Source organism: Microcaecilia unicolor, chromosome 6 (assembly GCF_901765095.1).
Source record: "Microcaecilia unicolor chromosome 6, aMicUni1.1, whole genome shotgun sequence".
Classification (NCBI taxonomy): Eukaryota; Metazoa; Chordata; class Amphibia; order Gymnophiona; family Siphonopidae; genus Microcaecilia; species Microcaecilia unicolor.
In genome coordinates this window covers 77,260,669-77,282,499 of record NC_044036.1, presented here as the reverse complement: position 1 = coordinate 77,282,499, position 21,831 = coordinate 77,260,669, and the positions used below count along the sequence as shown (strand labels likewise).

At 49.3% G+C, this 21,831-nt stretch overlaps 1 protein-coding gene across 1 annotated transcript in view; it reads right to left on the bottom strand.

The window, feature by feature from the left end:
• PTBP2 (polypyrimidine tract binding protein 2) overlaps window positions 1-21,831 on the bottom strand; it is a 191,809-nt gene that overhangs the window by 126,581 nt on the left and 43,397 nt on the right. The window contains 2 exon segments of the mRNA XM_030208338.1: window positions 10,681-10,853; window positions 18,431-18,506. Of these exon segments, the coding sequence (XP_030064198.1) occupies window positions 10,681-10,853; window positions 18,431-18,506 (249 nt within the window).

Here is a 21,831-nt window from a genome sequence, read left to right as displayed (position 1 = left end):
TCTTTACTATATGGGATCTAGTAGACGCTGTTGACGAGAACGAGCGCGCTGGGGATGACCCTGAGAAGGCTGTCGAGGAGGATTGTACCTACGCTTGTTATAAGCATAGGGAGCATTCTTCCTGCCCCGGAAAAATCGTCTACCTGATGAGGCAGTAGCAGAAGGCGTCCGGCGGGAGAGATTGTCCATAGCGGTTTCCCACTGCGTGATCTGATCAAACACTTGCTCGACTTTCTCACCAAAATTATTATCCCCTGGGCAAGGGACATCCGCAATACGCTGCTGGACTCGATTGTCCAGATCAGAGGCACGCAGCCATGAGAGTCTGTGCATCACTATACCTTGGAGAGTGGTTCTGGATGCAACATCAAAAGAATCGTAAGCACCCCTGGACAGTAATTTATGACACGCCTTCTGCTGCCTGACCACCTCCTGAAAAGGCTTGGCCTGCTCCGGAGGGAGCTTATCAACCAAGTCCGCCAGTTGCACCACCTTGTTCCTCAAGTGAATGCTTGTGTAGAGCTGGTAGGATTGAATTTTGGCCATGAGCACAGAGGCCTGATACGCCTTTCTCCCCAAAGAGTCCAGAGTTCTAGATTCTCTTCTCAGGGGCGCCGAAACAAAGTCTCTAGAACTCCTGGCTCTCTTGAGAGCGGAATCCACAACCATAGAGTCGTGAGTTAAATGCGACTTCATCAGCTCAGGTTCTCCGTGAATCCGATATTGGGACTCAGCTTTCTTGGGAATGGTGGGATTACTTAGTGGTTTCATCAAGTTCTGCATAAGTGTCTCCTTGAGCACATTACGCAAAGGAACCATGGATGACTCCTTAGGTGGCGAAGGATAGTCAAGGACCTCGAGAATCACAGTCCTGGGCTCATCCTCAGATACCACAGGGAAGGGAATAGCCACAGACATTTCCGGGACAAATGAAGAGAAAGAAAGACTCTCCGGGGCAGAAAGCTTTCTTTCTGGTGACAGAGTAGGACCAGAGGGAAGACCTCAGAAGAGAAATACCTGGGATCTTGCCCTTCATCCCACAAGGCATCCTCATCGGTATCGGACAAGAGTCCGAAACCGGGCCACTCTCGATGCCGAGAAACCATGTCTTCGATGGCGATGTCGAGAAGTCGACTCCCATGCCGGCGGCGATGAAACTCCCTCCAGTGATGTCGACGGGGAGTCGACCTGGGTGGCAGCCGATGCCACAGGCAGCACCGGCGTCGTAGACCTCACCACAGGCATAGAGCCAGCTGCCGCTTCCATCGACGGTAAGGAGGGCGCAAGCACCCCCGGTACCGGAGCAGACTGTCGCAGCAACCCCTCCAGAAGATCTGGAAGAATGGCTTGGATGCGCTTGTCAAGAGTCGCTGTCAAGCAAGGCTGCGGGGTCGGTGCAAGAATCGGTGTCAGAATCTGTGGAGGTCGAGGAGGCGGTACCGGGCTGCCCGAAGACCAACGCATCGAAACCTCTTGAATGGAGGATGAGCGGTCATCCCGGCGTTGGTGCTTCACGGGTGCCAAATCCTTTGATGCCCTGGAGCTCCCGGTACCATGCTTGGAAGGAGACCAATGACGATGCTTATTCGCCTTCACCTGATGCACATCATCGATACTCCTCGGTACCGACGACGAGGACGTGGAATCTACACGCCTCCTCGGGTCCAAGTGGTCGGTGCCAGGGGGCCTGCACAGCAGGAGACTTCGAGGCAGGTGGAGACCCACTCGACGGTTCACTGCTCCCAGTGTGTGGTGGTCTCCGGACAGCCATTACCTGCGCTCCTGAAGTCGATGCCATCTCCGGTGTCGATGTCGACATCGAACCGGTCAAAGCTGCGAAAAGACGGTCCTGAAGAGCTTTTCTCGACGCTTGTGTCCGCCGTTTAAGGCTAGGACACAACTTACATGCGTCTGGGCGATGGTCGGGCCCAAGGCACTGAAGACACCATGTGTGGTGTGCTGAATCTGGTAAGCATTCATAGCTTATGTTGAAGCAGACTGTATCCATCTAATTTGGTAGAACACAGCCAACAGCTGAATTGTACAACTCTGACCAGATACAGATAGCTTCCACAGTGGTATCAAGCTGCAGGGAACCTAGAGGATTTCATCCAACTGTCCACCGACTTTTGGAATTCTCTTCAACGGTGGACAATCTGATCTAATTTGGCCATGGGACGATCATTCCAAATTCCTCAGTCACAAAAAGTGCTGATGATGGATGCATCCTTCCTGGGGTGGGAAGCTCACGTAGATGGGCTTCACACTCAGGGAGCCTGGTCCTTCCAGGAAAAAGGTCTTCAGATCAACCTCCTGGAACTACGAGCAATCTGAAACGCTCTAAAGGCTTTCAGAGATCGGCTGTCCAACCAAATTATCTTAATTCAAACAATCAGGTTGCGATGTACTACACCAACAAGCAGGGGGCACCAGATCTCGCCATCTGTGTCAGGAAGCTGTCCAGATGTGTCTCTGGGCATGCTGTCGCGGAATGTTTCTCCAAGCCACTTATCTGGCAGGTGTAAACTGTCTAGCCAACAGGCTGAGCATTAATGCAACCCCACAAGTGGTCGCTGAATATGGGCATAGTCCGCAAGATCTTCCGAGCATGATCTTTTTGCCACTCAGATCAATCACAAGGTCCCTCAGTTCTGTTCCAGGCTTCAGGTCCATGACAGACTAGTGTCAGATGCCTTTCTCCTACACTGGGGAACAGGCATTCTGTATGCGTATCCTCCCATACCTCTTCAAGCAAGACCACGGAACCATGATCCTGATTGCACCCTTCTGATCGCGTCAGATTTGGTTCCCTCTTCTTCTGGAAATGTCTTCCGAAGAACCGTGGAGATTGGAGTGTTTTCCAACTCTCACCACTCAGAACGTGGGGTCACTTCTATATCCCAACCTCCAGTCTCTGGCTCTCACGGCCTGGATGTTAAGAACTTAAGAGTTAACCTCCTTGGGTCTTTCAGAGGGTGTCTCCTGGGTCTTTCTTGCTTCCAGGAAAGATTCCATGAAGAGGTGTTACTCTTTCAAATGGAGGTTTGCCATTTGGTGTGATAACAGGGCCCTAGATCCTCTTTCTTGTCCTACACAGACCCTGCTCGAATACCTTCTACACTTGTCAGAGTCTGGTCTCAAGACCAACTCTACTACTACTACTACTACTACTACTACTACTAAGCATTTCTATAGCGCTGCTCAGTATGGGTTCACCTTAGTGCAATTAATGCTTATCGGCATGTAGAGGGTAAGCCTATCTCTGGACAGTCTTTAGTTGATCGCTTCATGAGAGATTTGCTTTTGTCAAAGACCCCTGTCAAACCTCCGCCAGCGTCATGGGATCTCAACGTCGTTCTCACCCAGCTGAAGAAAGCGCCTTTTGAGCCACTGAATTCCTGCCATCTGAAGTACTTGACCTGGAAGGTCATTTCTTGATGGCTGTTAATTCAGCTCATAGGATCAGTGAGCTTCAGGCCCTAGTAGTGGATGCACCTTATACTAAGTTTCATCACAACAGAGTAGTCCTCCGCATGCACCCTAAGTTCCTGCCTGCCGAAGGTGGTGTCGGAGTTCCAGCTGAACCAATCGATTGTCTTGCCAACATTTTTTCCACGTCCTCATGCTCACCCAGGTGAAAGCAGCTTGCACACCTTGGACTGCAAGAGAACACTGGTCTTTTATGTGGAGCAGACGAAGCCCTACAGACAGTCCGCCCAGTTGTTTGTTCCTTTTGATCCCAACAGGAGGGGAGTCGCCATCGGAAAATGCACAATCTCCAATTGGCTAGCAGAATGCATTTCCTTCACTTATGCCCAAGCTGGGCTGACTCTGGAGGGCCATGTCACGGCTCATTATGTTAGACACATGGTTGCATTAGTGGCTCACTTAAATTCAGCCTCCATTGAAGAGATTTGCAAAGATGCAACTTGGTCTTCAGTCCACACATTCACTTCACATTACTGTCTTGAACAGGATACACAACGCGACAGTCGGTTTGGGCAGTCGGTGCTACAGAATCTGTTTGGGGTTTAGAACCCAACTCCACCCACCTAGGCCCGTTTTTATTTTGTTCCAGGCTGCACTCTAAGCAAACTGTATATAGTTTCAGGTCAGTCTCCATTATGTCCTCGCCGTTGCGAGGCCCAACTGACCAATATGTATTGTTTTGGGTAAGCCTGGATGCTAGGGATACCCCACATGTGAGAATAATGCAGCCTGCTTGTCCTCAGAGAAAGCGAAGACACTTACCTGTAGCAGGTATTCTCCGAGGACAGCAGGCTGATTATTTTCACAATCCCAGCCGCCTCCCCCTTGGAGTTATTTGTTTATGCTTTTAGACTTAACTGAGGTACATGCTCGCACGGTGGGCAGGAAGTCAGTCCGCGCATGTGCACCAGAAGACTCCAGCACAGTTTTTTGTTTTTGCTATGGCAAAATGCCGGTTCCCAACTGGGACAGCTCTATGCTGTCTCGCTACTCACCGTGCCACAATCCCATCCGGCTTACCTCGCGGGTCCCGGGTGGGGCAGAACACTGCTGATCATGCCAGTGACCGGGAAGCGTTGCGTCTCCATCTAGGAAGGGTCCCACCTGGCAGACTGCACTACACCACACAGGCACACTCCCAGCACATGTAGGACACGCCTGGATGATGCCCATGGCGGGTGCTTCAAAACTGAAGTTTCTCCACATACCAGTGACTTTAACAATTTCTCCTTTGAGGAAGCTCCAGCCAGGCCTGCTCTGCTCCAGCTAGCCTTGCTCTGTCCTGGCCAAGCCCTGTTCCAATCGGTCCAGTAACTAGTCTGCCACCATCCAGGATTCTGGCCTTCGGGATGGATCCACCTTGTGGTCCAAGGGCTCACTTCCAGGTGACTGACAGGTAGCAAAGGCCATGAACTTGACAGAGTCACCCATCTTTCAGCTCCTCCAACAGACGGCCATCCAGCCCCAGTAGTTATCTGGGACGGTGCAGGAGCTGACAACAGAGGTTCAACCTCCAGAATCCAGGTCTAGCCCAAAACGCTGCCTCTACATAGGCAGCTATCTCCGCTCCTGGTCCAGGCATTAGTGTCATGCCCCCCCCCCCCCTCCTTAATTTCAACGGGAACCCGAAGGCCTGCCAAGGCAGTACCAGATTGTATCAGACCGTGCTAAGGTGGCCTCTCTCATCTCACTCCTCACTGGGCCCACCCTTGCCTTTGTGAGAATGTAATGACCCAATCTTGAACAACCTTGCAGACTTCCTAGACCGGTTTTGTTGGCCCTTCAAGGAACCCGGAAAGTTTCCTCTGTGGCCTTTGAGTTGTTGAGATTTCGACAAGGGGAGCAGACCTTGGGCGACTATGCCATCCGCTTCCAAACGCTGGCAGCGGAATTAAAATAGAATAAGAGCCTGGTCGCTGTATTTTGGCAGGGCCTCTCCCCGCAGATCAAGGGCAAGCTGGCAGGGTGCAACCTCCCCACAGGCCTTGAGAAACTTATCTTGCTTTTCACACAAGTGGATATACATTTTCGGGAGCAGGCCCAGGAATGTAAGGCCACTTGCAGACCTTTTCACCTGGCACCCACCTTTCAACTGAAGACCTCGTAGCCCCTGCCTAAGACCCCAGTATCGACTGAACACAGAACCCATGCAGATAGACTGGTTGAACCTCCCCAACCAAGAGAAACAACAGTGAAGAAATCAGAATCTCTGCCTATATTGCAGTGGAAGTGGCCACTATGCCCGCCAGTGTCCCCAGAAGCCGGGAAACCTGCAAGCCTAGCCCTGGCCAGGGAAGCATGAATAGGCATGTCCAGTCAAATTCCCCACACAAAACTGTTGATTCCAACCGTTACTGAAGGTGACCCTTACTTCTCTACAGTGTCCGTCATCGACTCAAAGGCAGGGAGCAACTTCACTGATGCAGCCTTAATCCGGTACTACAATATTCCCACCCAGGAGTTATTTTGACCTATGTCCATCTCCTCTGTATTTGGGACAATCCAGGGGGAGAGTCACAGTCAAAACGGTGCCTCACGGGATGCACATTGGAGGTCATCACCACAAGACCATCTTGTCGTACATCCTGCAATCCACAGTCAACCCCATCATCCTGGGCCTTCCCTGGCTAAAAGCACATAATCCCCGTATCAACTGGAACTTGGGAGAGCTTGAAGCCAACCCTGCCAGCGCCGCTGCATGACTGATGTGACCCCGCTCCTTCCATCAGCTGCTTACCTGGTGGAGGCCCAGCCTGGTCGTCTCAGTCAATCCCAGGACTATGCGGACATTTTCTCCAAACAGCAAGCAGAGATTCTGCCTCCTCAATGGCCCTATGACTGTGCCATCAATCTTATACTGGGGAGGATGACCCCAAGGGGCAGTGTCTACCCTCTTTCCTGTCCTGAGATGGATGCCATGATTGCATATATCCAGGATAATCTTCAACGGGGTTTTATTTGCCCAGCCTTGTCCTCCTGCAGGGGCAGGGTTTTTCCTTGTTGAGAAAAAAAGATAGAGGTTTACACTCCTGCATCGATTATAGGGGCTTAAATACAGTCACCATTAAGAACAGGTACTCCTTACCACTGATAACTGTTTGATTGACTCCAGGGGGAATGCATGTTCACCAAATTGGATTTGTGAGGGGCTTACAATCTGGTCCGTATCAAGGAGGGTGATGATTGGAAAAAGGCCTTCAATACTCAAAACAGGCACTACGAATATTTTGTCATGCCGTTCAGGGTAGCCAGCACACCTTCAGTATTCCAAAGCTTCATCAACATCATCTTCCAAGACCTGTTGTATTAATGCTTCCTCGTCTACCTTGACGTCGTCTTGATATTCTCGCACTGTGGACCAACATCAACAAAAGGGTGAGGATCGTACTACACCATCTAAGGCAGAACCATCTATACAAGTTGGAAAAATGTGTATTTGAACGCACTGAATTGCCATTCCTGGGGGTATGTTATTTCGGGTCAGGGGCTTCACATGGATCCAACAATGCTGGTGGCCATTCGTGAGTGACCGAGAAACAAGGGACGGAAAGCACTGCAGCACTTTCTAGGATTCGCCAACTACTAAGGCAATTCATTCCCAACTACTCAACTGTTGAGGCGCCCCTGACAGCGCTGACCAAGAGGGAAGCCAACCCCCGAGAATGGCCCCTAGAAGCTGTGCAGGCATTCGACCACCTAAAACAGGCTTTCATGACCACCCCAATCCACCAACATCCAGACCCCAAGAAGCAGTTCCTTGTTGATGTGGACGTCTCTGCCGTAGGGGCCATATTTCACAGATGAAGGAAGTGGCTTCCCTATGCTTACTTTTCTCACAAATTCTCTACAGCAGAAATTAACTTTGCAATCGGGGACCAAGAACTCCTGGCCATCATGTTTGTGCTAGAAGAGTGGTGCTACCTGCTTCAAGGGGCTAAGCATCTGTTCCTCATACTGACCGACCACAAAAACCTTCTCTACCATTAAGAGGTCCGTAGCTTCAATCCGCCTCAGGCCTGGTGGTTGCTCTTCTTCTCCCATTTTAACTTCCAGTTACGCTTCTGACGAGCAGATGGAAGGAGGTAAACAGCTGGCTGTTCCCCAGCACATTATAGATCCTGCATAAATCCTAAAAGCTACTGTTACACCTATGCCTGTCAGTAAAACCATCGTACCCAGACGGCTCCGGGAAAGCGTGCTCTAATGAGGACATGAGTCCAGGATTGTCAGTCACTCAGGAATCTGGGGCACTACTGAACTGATATCGTGCTCCTACTGGTGGCCGATCCTGAAAAAGGATGTCAAGGAATATGTTAAAGCATGTCCAGTATATGCCCGCCAGAAACCATCCCCCGCTCAACCCTGGGGTCTGTTGCAGCCACTTCTGATACCCAGGTCATGGATTTATTTGGTGATGTTCTCTCTGATTTACCACCCTCTAACGGATTTTCTGCTGAGTAGTGATGGACCTATTTTCTAAAATGGCCCATTTTGTACCTCTTCCTGGGCTGCCTACGGCCCTGTATTAGCTTAACACTTTTTAAAAGATCAATCGTTTCTGACTGAGGGGCCCAATTTGTTTCCAAGTTATGGTGGGAGCTTAGTAAAGCACTCCAGATCATGTTAGACTTCTCATCTGGGTACCACCCCCAGACCAATGGTGAAACAGAGAGAACTAATCAGACATTGAAAGACTACTTGTGAGTCTATGTATCAGCGCTACATGACAATTGGTCTTAGTTGTTACCATGGGTAGAGTTCCCATACAACAATAGTGTGAGTCCACCAGAGTCACCCCTTTCTGGATTGTATTTTGACATCATCCCCGGATATCTGTACTCATGTCATCAGATCCAGATAGCCCAGCAGTCATGGCAACCATGAGATCCCTTCCGCATATATGGAAGACCACTTGGAAGCTCCTAATCCTGGCAGCATAGTATTACAAACATCAAGCCAACAAAAGAAGACGTCCAGGTTCCACCTTTAAAGTTGGAAACCTAGTCTGGCTTTCAACGCGGAATCTAAGCCTCAAGACTCCCTCCACTCAGCTTGCACCTTGGTTTACTGGCCTGTATCCTGTGGGGCCAGAAGCTTATCAACTGTGACTCCCCGCTAGCCCATGTATTCACAACACCTTCCACGTATCCCAGTTGAAGCCACTGATCCTGAGAAGAGGGGATTGGAGTTTGCCTACGTATCTTCCAGTGGCAACTAATTTCGAGGGAGAGTACGAGGTTCAGCCCATCCTGGATTCTCGACTGGCACGAGGGTGCCTATAGTATCTCATCACCTGGAAGGGTTATGGCCCAGAAGACAACACTAGGAAACCTGCCACCCAGGTGCACACCTAACTCTTCACTGATTCCACTGTACGTATACCTGGAAACCCGGTCCCTTATTGGGTAGGAGGGGGGCATTGAGAGGGAGGTCCTGTCGCACTTCCCGTTGTGCCATAACCCCGGCCGGCCAACCTTGTAGGTCCCTGGCGGGGCAGACAGCCGCTGATCATGCCAGGGACCCAACAGTGTTGCACCTCCATTAAGGAAGGGCCCTGCTTGGCAGGCCGAACTACACCACATAGGTGAACAAGCTCACGCACGTAGGATGCACTTGAATGAACTCCATGGCGGACGCTTGAAAACTGAAGTTTCCCTGCATACCAGCACCTTTGCTACGAATGGAGGAGTGGCCTAGTGGTTAGGGTGGTGGACTTTGGTCCTGAGGAACTGAGTTCGATTCCCACTTCAGGCACAGGCAGCTCTTTGTGACTCTGGGCAAGTCACTTAACCCTCCGTTGCCCCATGTAAGCCGCATTGAGCCTGCCATGAGTGGGAAAGCGCGGGGTACAAATGTAACAAAAAAACAAACAAATTTCTCCTTTGACGAAGATCCAGCTACCCTTGCTCTGCTCCAATCGGTCCAGCGACTCGTCTGCTGCCGTCCGGGATTCCAGCCTTCGAAACAGATACGCCCTGTGGTCCAAGGGCTCACTTCAAGGTCAGTGACATATGCATAGTTGAATATTTAGTTCAGAAGTTTTTTGTTGTTGTTGTTGTTGTTAAATGAGTAGGAAGCGTCTCTAGGGCAGAAAAATAAAGGAAAAAAAAGGAATTCTTTTTCCTTGCTGAAAACGAGATTATTTTCTCAGGTAAACTATAGATAACTTCATAAGTATCAGAAAACGCAGAATTGATTCTTGTGGGAAATACAAAAGAGGTCCTAGGCCAAGATAAACAGTCTAATCTCCAGAACAGATATATAGATATGAGGCCACCCAACCGACAAACACAGCTGAGAAGTCGGTTCAGGAGACAAGCCAAATAGGCACCCACAACTGAGTGTATAAAACTGGCTGAGGAGCACAAAACCCCAAAAGGGTAGTTAAAGCTCAACTGAAACTAGGCAGGAACCAGGTCAGGAGAAAGGCTGTTAGCCCACCATCCAAATGCTTGGGAAACAGAGAAATACTGAACATTCTATATTGCACAATACCCTTAAGGGGCAAATCAATTGCTATTTTCATTCTCTGTCTCCATCTGCTGATAAGATAGATACAACCCATTAGTCTGAACTGATCTGATAGGACGCTAAGGAAAGCAACCTTTATGGGCTTATGGTGATATATGACCACAGTGCTTACAGTCAACATGGTTATGGTTGGAACACAGGCAAACTAAATACTTGGAGTGGGAAATCTTGACATTTGTTGGAATAAGCCCATTACCACCCCCCCCCCCCCCCCAACACCCATTAAAAAAAAAAAAACAATCATTTCTTATAGGAAAAACAATAAATAATCTCTTGATATCAATCAGGAAAGCTTTGTCTATGCATCCATTTGGCAGGTCAGGAAAAAAAATTGATGTGCTGAGATTCCTACATGTGGGAAGGGACGCACGTGCTCAGAACTTTACACTTAGCTCTGCGTTCTGGAAGAGCTGGTCTGTCCCAGTGATATGCGACATTACTGACTTATGTGCCTGATTCGAAAATGCTTGACAGAAAAAAAAATCATACTTAAAATGATTTGTATCCAAATAATTTCAACATGCTTTACAATCAGAACAGAAACATACAAGCCAATTATTCGGACATCAATAACATTTTCATTATACAGCTACTACATAAAACTCCACTTTTTTTTTGATCAATTAGAGAGCTCAAGTAACTGAACAAAAGTCAAATTACCTGGTTTTTTCCTTTCAGCATGAGGATGTTAGTTACCTTACCAAAAGGTAAACCTAAAGCAATAACTTCCGTTTCTGTCACTTCATTAGGTAATTTCCTGATATGAAGGACTCGAGATGGAGCACCATCCATTTTGTCATCTCCTTTGAACTTCTTGTTGTCATTACCATTGGCTGAAAGATATTTCATTTTGATTTTGTAAATTCTCAAGTCCTTTTTTATGTCACAAAATATGACATTAGGAAAGCAAAACACTTAGAAAAATACTGCCTTGCTGTTTCACCTTTAGAACATTTTAAAAGAGAAATTTGTCCATACCTGATCCCCAACACCTCCCTGTATTTAACCATAAACTTCCAGTTTTTATTAATACATAGTACCTCAAAAATAGAACATGAATTCCTAACAAAGGTCTCTTGCCAAAAAAAAGATATTTACATTTTGCGCTTTTCCTCATCACTGTTCTTAAGCAAACATTTGTTATAATAGTTAAATATTAAGATTACAGGACTGGTGCCAGACATGCAGGGGCCCAGGTCGAAACTGGGGATGGGCCACAAAGCCCATCTGCAGGCTACCTCCTTTAGCATGAAGCGGGCTTGGGGACCTTGTGGTAAGGGAGCCCAGAGCAACTGCCGTGTTTGCCACCCTCACTAATACCAACCTTCCAAGGCTAATTAATTCTTTGGATGGCAAATTTGTGGACATGTTTAACTTACCTCTTATGTTTTGGACCAGGCTCCAAAAATCCTTTCCCTTTGAGCTTCTGTAGCCAGCTGGGTTCTTTTCTTTATACAAAGGCAAAGAACACAGCTGGAAGGGGTAAGTTCAGGCCCCAAACACTGAAGACACCAAGAACAGATGTCTTTGCCAGAGAAGGTCCTATTGCACTGGCTACAGAGCTTAAAGCCACTGGAAACCTTAGATAACATGGAAAGGAAAACGGCAGTGGCCAAATCAAACAGCTCAATTGTGACTAAAAAAGGGAAAGGAAATGGGACTCAATATAGCGTCTTTCTGAGGTTTTTGTAACTACATTCAAAGCTGTTTACATATTCAGGTACTTATTTTGTACCAGGGGCAATGGAGGGTTAAGTGACTTGCCCAGAGTCACAAGGAGCTGCAGTGGGAATCGAACTCACTTACCAGAAAAACCAAGGGAGAATTACCAGAACGACCACTGAGCACATCAAAATTAAAGGCAACTTAGAAAAATAAACTAAAACTATGAAAGATGGGAGCGGGATCTTTCTGAAGAAGGGAAAATTAGGTTCTTACCTTGGTAATTTTCTTTCCTTTAGTCATAGCAGATGAAGCCACTACAGATGGGTTGTGTCCATCAACCAGCAGGCGGAGATAGAGAGCACTCAACTTTCACAGTGCCTCATGGCCAGCTAGCTCCACTATCTCTTCAGTATTTGAAGCTTCCAAAGCAGTATTGCAAACCGCAATGGGAATAACATGAGCTTCCCTCACAGCGAACGATGGCCCCATAACAAGGGCATGAACGCAAAAGGAGGGAATGAACACATCCTCCTGGAGGGAATAAACTCGTCCTCCTTATTGTATAACTGGAGGGATACACGCAACCTCCTGGAGGGAATGGATTCATCCTCCTATAAGTGAACATGAATCCTGAAGACTGTTTTCCAACTTTCTCCCAAGGAAGGAACTTCAGGAAACAAGAACAGAACCTGAAACAGAATCACAGCATACAGACAATCATACAGGGAGGGCTCATGGCTTCATCTGCTATGACTAAAGGAAAGAAAATTACCAAGGTAAGAACCTAATTTCCCTTCCTTGTCATCAAGCAGATGAAGCCATTACAGATGGGATGTATCAAAGCAATCCCTATATAGGGTGGGAACAGGTCACATCACGCGCTAGCACTTGTGCTCCAAAACGCGCATCCCTCCTAGCAGCCACATCCAGCCTGTAATGTCGGGCAAAAGAGAGATTAGAAGCCCATGTTGCTGCACTGCATATCTCTTGACGAGAGAGTGCTCCAGTTTCAGCCCAAGAGGAAGAAATCGCTCTGATAGAATGCGCCTTAAAGGCTACAAGCGGAGACCGGCCGGCAAGCAGATAAGCTGAAAAGATAGTTTCTTTGAGCCAGCAGGCAATAGTGGCTTTAGACGCTGGAGACCCTCTGCGAGGACCTGATAGCAATACAAACAGATGATCAGAGGTCCTGAAAGAGTTAGTAACTCGCAGATACTGCAGCAGAGTCCTGCGCACATCCAACAGGTGCAACTGCCCAAAAGATTCTGGAAACTCCTCATTATCAAAGGAGGGCAAGAAAATAGGCTGGTTTAGGTGAAACGCTGAAACCACCTTAGGCATGAAGGAAGGCACGGTCCGAACCGTGATCCCGGACTCTGAGAATTGCAGAAATGGGTCTCTACAGGACAGCGCCTGGAGCTCTGACACCCGTCTCGCCGAAGTAATGGCCACAAGAAAAACGGCCTTTAGTGTCAAATCTTTCTCCAATGCTCGCCGAAGCGGCTCAAAAGGAGAAGCCTGCAGGGCCTTCAAAACTAGCCCCAGGTTCCAAGCTGGACAGGGTGCTCGCACGGAAGGCCGGAGCCGAAGCACCCCTCTAAGAAACCGTGCCACATCTGGATGAGCAGCTAAAGACACGCCTTCAACCTTACCACGAAGGGAGGCCAACGCTGCCACTTGCACCTGCAGGGAATTATAGGCCAAGCCTTTTTGTACACCATCCTGCAAAAAGTCCAGAATCGGCGAGACAGGAGCCCACATGGCTGTGATCGTTTTTGAAGTGCACCAAGACTCAAACTGGCGCCAAATCCTGGCATAAGCCACGGAAGTGGAACGCTTGCGGGCCTGCAGGAGAGTGGAAATGACTGTGTTTGAATAGCCTTTGTCCCTCAATTGCGCCCTCTCAATCGCCATGCCATAAGACCAAAGCGGCAGGCGTCCTCCATGACTACCGGGCCCTGTGACAACAGCTTCAGTACCAGAAGTAAAGGAAGGGGAGCCTCCACTAGCATCTGTCGGAGGTCCGCATACCAAGGCCTCCTGGGCCAATCCAGGGCGATGAGGACCACTTCTCCTGGGTGCAACCGAATCCGCAGGAGCACGCACCCTATCAAGGGCCACGGAGGGAACACATATAGTAGGCCCGGAGGCCAGGGCTGAGTCAAGGCATCCAACCCTGCCGAGCGAGGATCTCTCCGTCTGCTGAAGCACGGGACTTTGGCATTTGAACTTGTCGCCATAAGATCCATCACGGGCTTGCCCCATTTGGCACATATCTGCAGGAATACTTCGTCTGCTAGTTCCCATTCTGCTGGATCGATCTGATGCCTGCTTAGATAATCGGCTTGCACGTTGCTCTGACCTGCAATGTGAGCTGCCGACAGAAACTGAAGATGCAGCTCGGCCCAGTGGCAAATCTGTTCAGCCTGTGCGGCCAGTGCTCTGCACTGAGTGCGCCCTTGTCGATTTATATAGGCCACTGCTGTCGTGTTGTCCGATATCACTCTGACAGCCAATCCTTCCAGGGTCACTTGAAAGGCCAGAAGCGCCTGAAACACCGCTTTCAACTCTAGGCGGTTGATGGACCACTCCGACTCCTCGGGTGTCCATAGACCCTGGGCATGCTTCCCCTTGCAATGTGCGCCCCAGCCCTTCAGGCTGGCATCTGTCACTACTAGACACCAATCGGGGAGCGCCAGCAGCATTCCTCGCCGCAGCATGCTGAGAGCCATCACTCCATGCTGAGTCGGGCCGCAGGGAGCCAAGAAAGTCTGCATTGATAATCCTGAGAAACTGGAGACCATCTCTGAAGTAGGGAATACTGTAGACGTCTCAGGTGCGCTCTCGCAAAGGGCACCACTTCCAATGTAGCTGTCATCGATCCCAGCAGCTGGACAATGTCCCAAGCTCGCGGGCGGGGCATCCTCAGGAGCAGACGGACCTGATTCTGAAGCTTGCACCGCCTTAGCTCGGTTAGGTATACATAGCCCGAGTCTGTGTCGAACCTGGCCCCCAAATATTCTAGAGATTGCGAGGGGGTCAGGTGATTGACGACCCAGCCTAGAGACTGAAGTACTGAGACCACTCTGGCTGTAGCTTGATAGCTCTCTGTTACAGAGTCTGCTCTGATGAGTCAGTCGTCTAGGTACGGGTGAACCCTGATACCTTCTCGTCTGAGAAAAGCAGCTACTACCACCATTACCTTCGAAAAGGTTCGGGGAGCTGTGGCGAGGCCAAAAGGCAAGGCCCGGAACTGGAAATGTTTTCCCAACACCGCAAACCTCAGAAACTTCTGGTGTGGGGGCCAAATTGGTATGTGCAAGTAAGCTTCTTTCAGGTCTATAGAGACGTGAGAAACTCTCCTGGCTATACCGCAGGAATGACGGAGCGCAGGGTTTCCATGTGGAAATGCCGCACTCTCAGGGACTTGTTTAATTCTTTAAGTCCAGAATAGGGCGAAAAGACCCACCTTTTCGCGGCACCACAAAGTAGATGGAGTATCGGCCTTAGCCGTGTTCGGCGGGAGGTACCGGGGACACGGCCCCTAACTGAATCAGACCTTGCAAAGTCTCCTCTACCGCCGCCTGTTTGGCGGCAGAACCGCATCGGGACTCCACAAACACGTCTCTTACTGGGGCGTTGAATTCTATTCTGTAGCCATCTCTGATCAGGTCCAGAACCCACTGATCTGAGGAAATATTGGCCCACTCCTCGGCAAAGAGGGAAGGACGCCGGCGCACCATCATTGAAAGGGTCGCCCCTGAACTCCAGGCCTAGAGCCGGTGGCTGCGGAACGCTTGTTCGAGCGAAAGGAGTTCCTCTGCTGAAAACGGGCACGAGAAGTGAAACCAGCAGAACGCTCCGGGCGGTACCTTCTAGCTTCACGGAAGCGAGGTCTATAAGAGGAGTGGACCGCCTGGCCCTTGGAGGAAGGCCTCGGCCTATCTTCGGGCAAGCACTGGGGTTTAGGATCTCCCAGGCCTTTAACAATTTTCTCCAACTCCTCACCAAATAGGAGAAGGCCTTGAAAGGGCAACTTCACCAACCTTTGCTTAGAGGCCATGTCCGCTGCCTAATGTCGTAGTCAAATAAGACGGCGAGCCGCCACTGCTACTGCCATTTGTTTAGTCGAAGCTCTGACAATATCAGCCAAAAAGGACAAGGCCGACTCCATCCGCGGAGCCACATCCAAGAAGGGCTCCGCTCCATCTCCGGGCTGTTCCACTGCCTGTTGCAACCACGCCAGGCAGGCTCTAGCAGCATAACAACTGCATTCAGACGCCCGAACAGTAAGACCTGCAATTTCAAAGGACCGTTTAAGTGCTGCTTCCAGCCTTTGGTCTTGTATATCCTTCAGGGCAACTCCTCCTTCCACAGGGAGGGTAGTTCTCTTTGTCACCGCAGTGACTAGGGCATCTACTTTAGGCATTGCAAAGCGAGCCAAATGCTCCTCACGCAGAGGGTGTAATTGCCCCATAGCCCTGGAAACTTTCAAAGGTCCCTCGGGGTCAGCCCACTGAGCAGAAATAAGCTCCTGGATGGAGTCATACAAGATGGAGTGGAGAAGTGGCCTAGTGGTTAGGGTGGTGGACTTTGGTCCTGGGGAACTGAGGAACTGAGTTCGATTCCCACCTCAGGCACAGGCAGCTCCTTGTGACTCTGGGCAAGTCACTTAACCCTCCATTGCCCCATGTAAGCCGCATTGAGCCTGCCATGAGTGGGAAAGCGCGGGGTACAAATGTAACAAAAAAAAAAAAAAGGAAAGGCTCAAGCAGGCTTTTTGGTACTAGCCATCCAAGGATTCACAGAGGAGGCCGTGCCACTGTCAGGCTCTTCAATAGAAAGGACCTGTAGGGCATCTGAAATAAACGCTGGCAGCTCATCACGGTGGAAAATCCTCACTGCGGAAGGATCATCCAGATCCTGTGGTAATTCTGCACCTGACTCTGGCTCCTCAGACCACGAAGGCCTGCCAGAACTCTCCGAATCCTCCACGGGGGGGAAAAAGGAGGTGCAACACAATCTGAAGGGGAATTAGCCCTTCTACGCTTTTCTTTATGCCAATTATCAGGGAAAATAGCCTCAGCGGGCAGTCCCAGGCCAGAATCCACCGGGGGGGGGGGGGGGGGGGGGCAATAGAAGGGGCCTCAGACGACCCTTGAGGGAGAGCTCTTTTCAGCATGTATGCTTTATGCAATAACAACACAAAATCAGGGGAGAAAAACTCGCCCTGGGCACCCAGATCCCGTCCGGGGCTAGCCGCTCCCTGAATAGCCTCAATTCGAGGTCCCCCCAGGGCTCAGGGCTCTCTGTCACTACGGAGGCCGCGCCATGCGGAGAATTCAAAATGGCGTCCGCTGCCAGCTCTGAGCAGGAAGAATCATCGCTTGCCATGCTCGGGCCAGCTCTTACACCTGTACAGCACGATTTTAGAGCCCTGCTGCTTACAGCACGATTTTACAGAGCCCTGCTGCTGATTTGCACTTGCCACACCGGGAACAGCGCTTTACATTCTCTGCAGCCCTCGCCGAAAACGGCGGGAAAATTCAAAATGGCAGTTTTGCGCCAAAAACGCCCCGATCGCGAGCCCACCCCGGAGGAGTTAGCAAACACTCTTACCTCACCGGACCGAGTATCACAGCTCCGGTCCCATAGAAGAATCAAAGGAAAATCTCTGTTCCAACGTCGCTGCGCCAAAGCGCGACGCAACTTTTTTTTTTTTTTTTTAACGCTGTGAGGAAAGCAGAGGTAATAAGAACTCCGGAGGCTCAGATGAGTGGGAAAGGCAGGGAAAGGCAAACCAATATGCCTGCATCCACTGACAGTGGGAAAGGGAAAAGCAAGCCAATATGTCCACATCCACGGAGGTATGGGTAAGGCAGGGAAAGGGCTAACCTATGTGCCTTCAAAGTGAAGCTGCTATAGCCTCCAACACCCCTGCTAACAACTGGCAAAAGCACAGGAGCAACCTCCAGGCAGATTTTTGATGGAGCTTGAAGAAGCTGCAGCCACTCTGCTAGGGGAGATAGAGAATACTGAAGAGGCAGTGGAGCTAGCTGGCCAGGAGGCACTGTGAAAGTTGAGTGCTCTCTATCTCCCCCTGCTGGTTGATGGACACAACCCATCTGTAATGGCTTCATCTGCTTGATGACAAGGAACAAAAAATTAAAAAAAAAAACAAAAAACGTCAGTGCAGAAAAACCCCACAGGAAAGGCACAAACCTGAAAAAAAGACGCTCACACACCAGACGCTGTGAGGAGAAAGCAAAAATCGCATTCTCTCCTCACTGTGGATGAGAAGAGACTGATGGTCCCACACTAGCGGCAGGTGGGAAGGCACTAGCGCATGTACAGTAGGGATGCTGTGTGTGCTCAAAAAAGCTAAATTTAGCTGTTTAAGCTATGCATCGTGTGATGTGGACGTCACCCACATGTGAGAATAAGGCCTGCTTGTCCTCTGAGAAAAGAAGACTCATGCAGATACATGCACACCTTCTTCAAAATGGGTACAACTGTATGCAGGTACGTTTGAACTTCTGTGCCCATGCCAGCTGCATTTTCTGAGAAAATCCCTGCACAGGGTTTTCCTCTGAAAACACGATTGCACTACTGTAGGTACAAAGCTATGTTTAATTTAAAAATTGCTCCTTAAATGTACTCTATGTCACAACACCTGAATTATTTCACAAGAAAAATGAAGTGCAGATAAAAACAAAGAAAAAAATGACCTTGCAATTATACTTACCAGTAACTACTATGCTACTCATATTAGAACTTGGGCCGTTAAGAACGCTTCCAGACAGAAGTTCATCAGAGCCCCTCTAAAATACAAGGAAAACGGAAACTATTTTTACTCAAAGGAAAATTTTTTTTTAACCAGAACAGACAATACCAAGAGACAAAGAACATGCTAAGTACATTGATTTATGTATGTGAAGATAAAAAAAAAAATTTCAGGTACAGCTGCACACACCCAAAATGGGAAGAAAAAGTAGGAAAATCATGCAGAGCGTGGCCTCTGGAATTATTTCCAAGGTGGGGAGGTATGGGCCATATGTTTATGTGAGTATGTATGGTGAAATTCGTATCTATTAATTCCTTTCCTTCAGTCCTGTTAGACCAGTCCATATCATTGTGCTGGGTTCCTTTCTTACCAGCAGATGGAGGTACAGATACTGAACTTTTCCAATGACATCACCGGCATAAGAGCTGGTGCCTCCTGGAATTCTCCAGTAAGCCACTATCAAAGCACAATTAGGTCCATGGTAGCACACCTGAATCCTCCATCTAAACCCTTCAGCTTTAAAACATTAAAACTCCAACAGAAATATATACACCATGAGAAAGAGAGAAAAGCAAGGAGCTTAATAAATTCCCTTAAGCCTAAGTGGGTCCTGGACTGGTCTAGCAGGACTCAAGAAAAGTAAATTAACATATATGAATAAATTTCACCTTCCTTACCATCCCTCCTAGACTAGTCCATGCCACTGGGACATATCCAAGCACTAACTTAACGGGAGGGGAAGACAAGGCCCTGAATAACTATTCTGAAAACAAAAACTGAATCACCTCTGGCCAGCACTTCAAGCCTTTAATGCTTCATAAAACAAATAACGATTATGTTGCCGTCCTGAAGATGTTTTCAGGTGATATTGCCTGGGCTTCCACCCAGGTCACCTGTGCCCGAATAGAATGGACTCTCAAAATCTCTCAAGACTTGCTTTTCTTGGCAAATGTAAACAGCCTTGATCCAATGAGCTAGTAACTTTGAAGCCACCTGCCCTGAAAGAAAACGAAGAATGGATCCAAGAGGCGGAAAGAATTGGTCTCTTGTAGGTAGCAGGGCAATACTCAGACATCCTACTCGTAGAGCCTCTTGGAATGCTCCACGTGCCCCCACTAAGCAAAGGAGGGAAAGCTTACCACCTGATTCATGTGGTATGGAGACACCACCTTCGATAGAAAAGAATCAACCCTGCAAATAAACACTGCCTCCTCTGAGTAGAAGTATAGAAATGTCAAAAATAATTTATCCCCTCCTGACTTCCCCTATTATTTTATATATATCACACTGGATGGTAAATAAAATTTAAACAAAAAGAACCTAAGTAAACACGTAGCTTTTAAATTATGTCAATTATTTATGGAAAAAAAAGTTATCCAAAATCAATACGAAAAAGTATCTGCCCCCTAAACTTGTTGCATCACCTTTAGCAGCAATAATTGAAGATCATTTTTCCAAAACTCCATTTTCTTTTGTCAGTATTGCCACAATTAAGTGGAAGATTTCTGGGCCCTGAGAAGAGATGCCTTCTCTCAAGAGCCAGGCTGTAAGGCAGAAAGGATAGGGATCTCCATCTCCACTGGTCCCTGCTGCAGGCAGGCTTCTCCTCTGGTCAGAGCCAAAAGGGGCCCCCAGGTGAAGCAAATCTGCAAACCAAGGATAGCGATGCCAGTCTGAGGTGATGAGAAGCACCAAGAATGGATTATGTGCTATCGTTCGCAAAAATTTGAAGCTCTTCTGCCCTTAGAGAGCACAGTTCACAGTAGCCTGGCCTGATAGGCCATCCCGTGGCAACTACTTCCATGGCCACAGAAGGAAGATATATAGGGGTTTCTTACCTAGAACAAGGCTGCACCAGCTTGTCAAAGCCAACTGTAACAGGTTTCCTTCTATGGCTTGAAGCAATGTGCCACTGTTGAATTTAGCTGCGAAGCTATTAGCCTGAGATATGGAAGACCCCATCAAACTAGAAGGAGCTGAAATGCCTTCGAACTTGGCTCCCATTCTCCTGGATCTAAGGCATTTCAGCTGAGAAAGTCTGTTTGAACATTGCCTTTCCTGACAATGAGAGGGCCTCTCTTGAGAGCAGAATCCACAACCATAGAGTCGTGAGGTAACTGCGACTTCATCAACTCAGGCTCTCCATGGATTCGATACTGGGACTCAATCTTCTTGGGAATGGTGGGATTAGAGAGTGGTTTCGTCCAGTTCTTCAGTAATGTCTGCTTAAGGACATTATGCAGAGGAACAGTGGGGTGGTGAAGGATAGTCAAGGACCTCGAACATCTCAGCCCTGGGCTCATCCTCAGATACCACAGGAAAGGGAATAGCCACAGACATTTCCCGCACAAAGGAGGAGAAAGAAAGACTCTCCGGGAGAGAAAGCTTCCTTTCAGGCGAAGGAGTGGGATCAGAAGGAAGACCACAAGACTCCTCAGAAGAGAAATATCTGGGATCCTCCTCTTCTCCCCATGAGGCATCCTCCTCGGTGTCAGACAAGAGTTCGCGAACTGCAGTGCGAAACCGGGCCCGTCTCGACTCTGAGGAACCACGTCCTCAATGACGACGTCGAGAAGACGACTCCCGTGCCGGCGGTGATGAAGCTCCCTCCAGCGATGTCGACGGGGAGTCGACCTGATTGGCAGCCGAGGCCGTATCGGGGACCTCACCACAGGCAAAGAGCCAGCTGCCGCTTCTATCAACGGTACCGAGGGCGCAAGCACCCCCGGTAGCGGAACAGACTGACGCAGCAGCCCCTCCAGGAGACCCGGGAGAATGGCTCGGAGGCACTCATCCAAAGTGTCTGCCAGGAAAGACTGTTGGGCCGGTGCAGGAGCCGGAGGTAGAACCTGTGCAGAGCAGGGAGGCGGTATCCGACTGTCCGAAGACCGACGCACCAACACCTCTTGGATGGAGGGTGAGCGGTCCTCCCAGCGTCGACGCTTCTCGGGTGCCGAATCCCTCGACGCCCTGGAGCTCCCGGTAGCGTGTGTGGAAGGAGACCGATGCCAATGCTTCTTAGCCTTCACTCGATGCACGGCATCGATACTCCTCGGTACCGACAAGGAGGACGTGGAATCCACATGCCTCCTCGGGGTCGGGTCCGAAAGTGGTCAGTCCCGATGGGCCTGCACAGCAGGAGCCTTCGAGACAGATGGAGACCCACTCGATGGCTTACTGCTCCCAGCGTGTGGTGGTCTCCAGACAGCTATTACCTGCTCTCCCGATGTCGATGCCATCTCCGGTGCCGATGTTGACGCCGCCGATCTCGGTACCGCTGCCGATGTCAATGTCGAAATGCCGGGCAAAGCTCCAAAGAGACGTTCCCGCTGAGCTTTTCTCAACGCCTGTGTCCGCTTTTT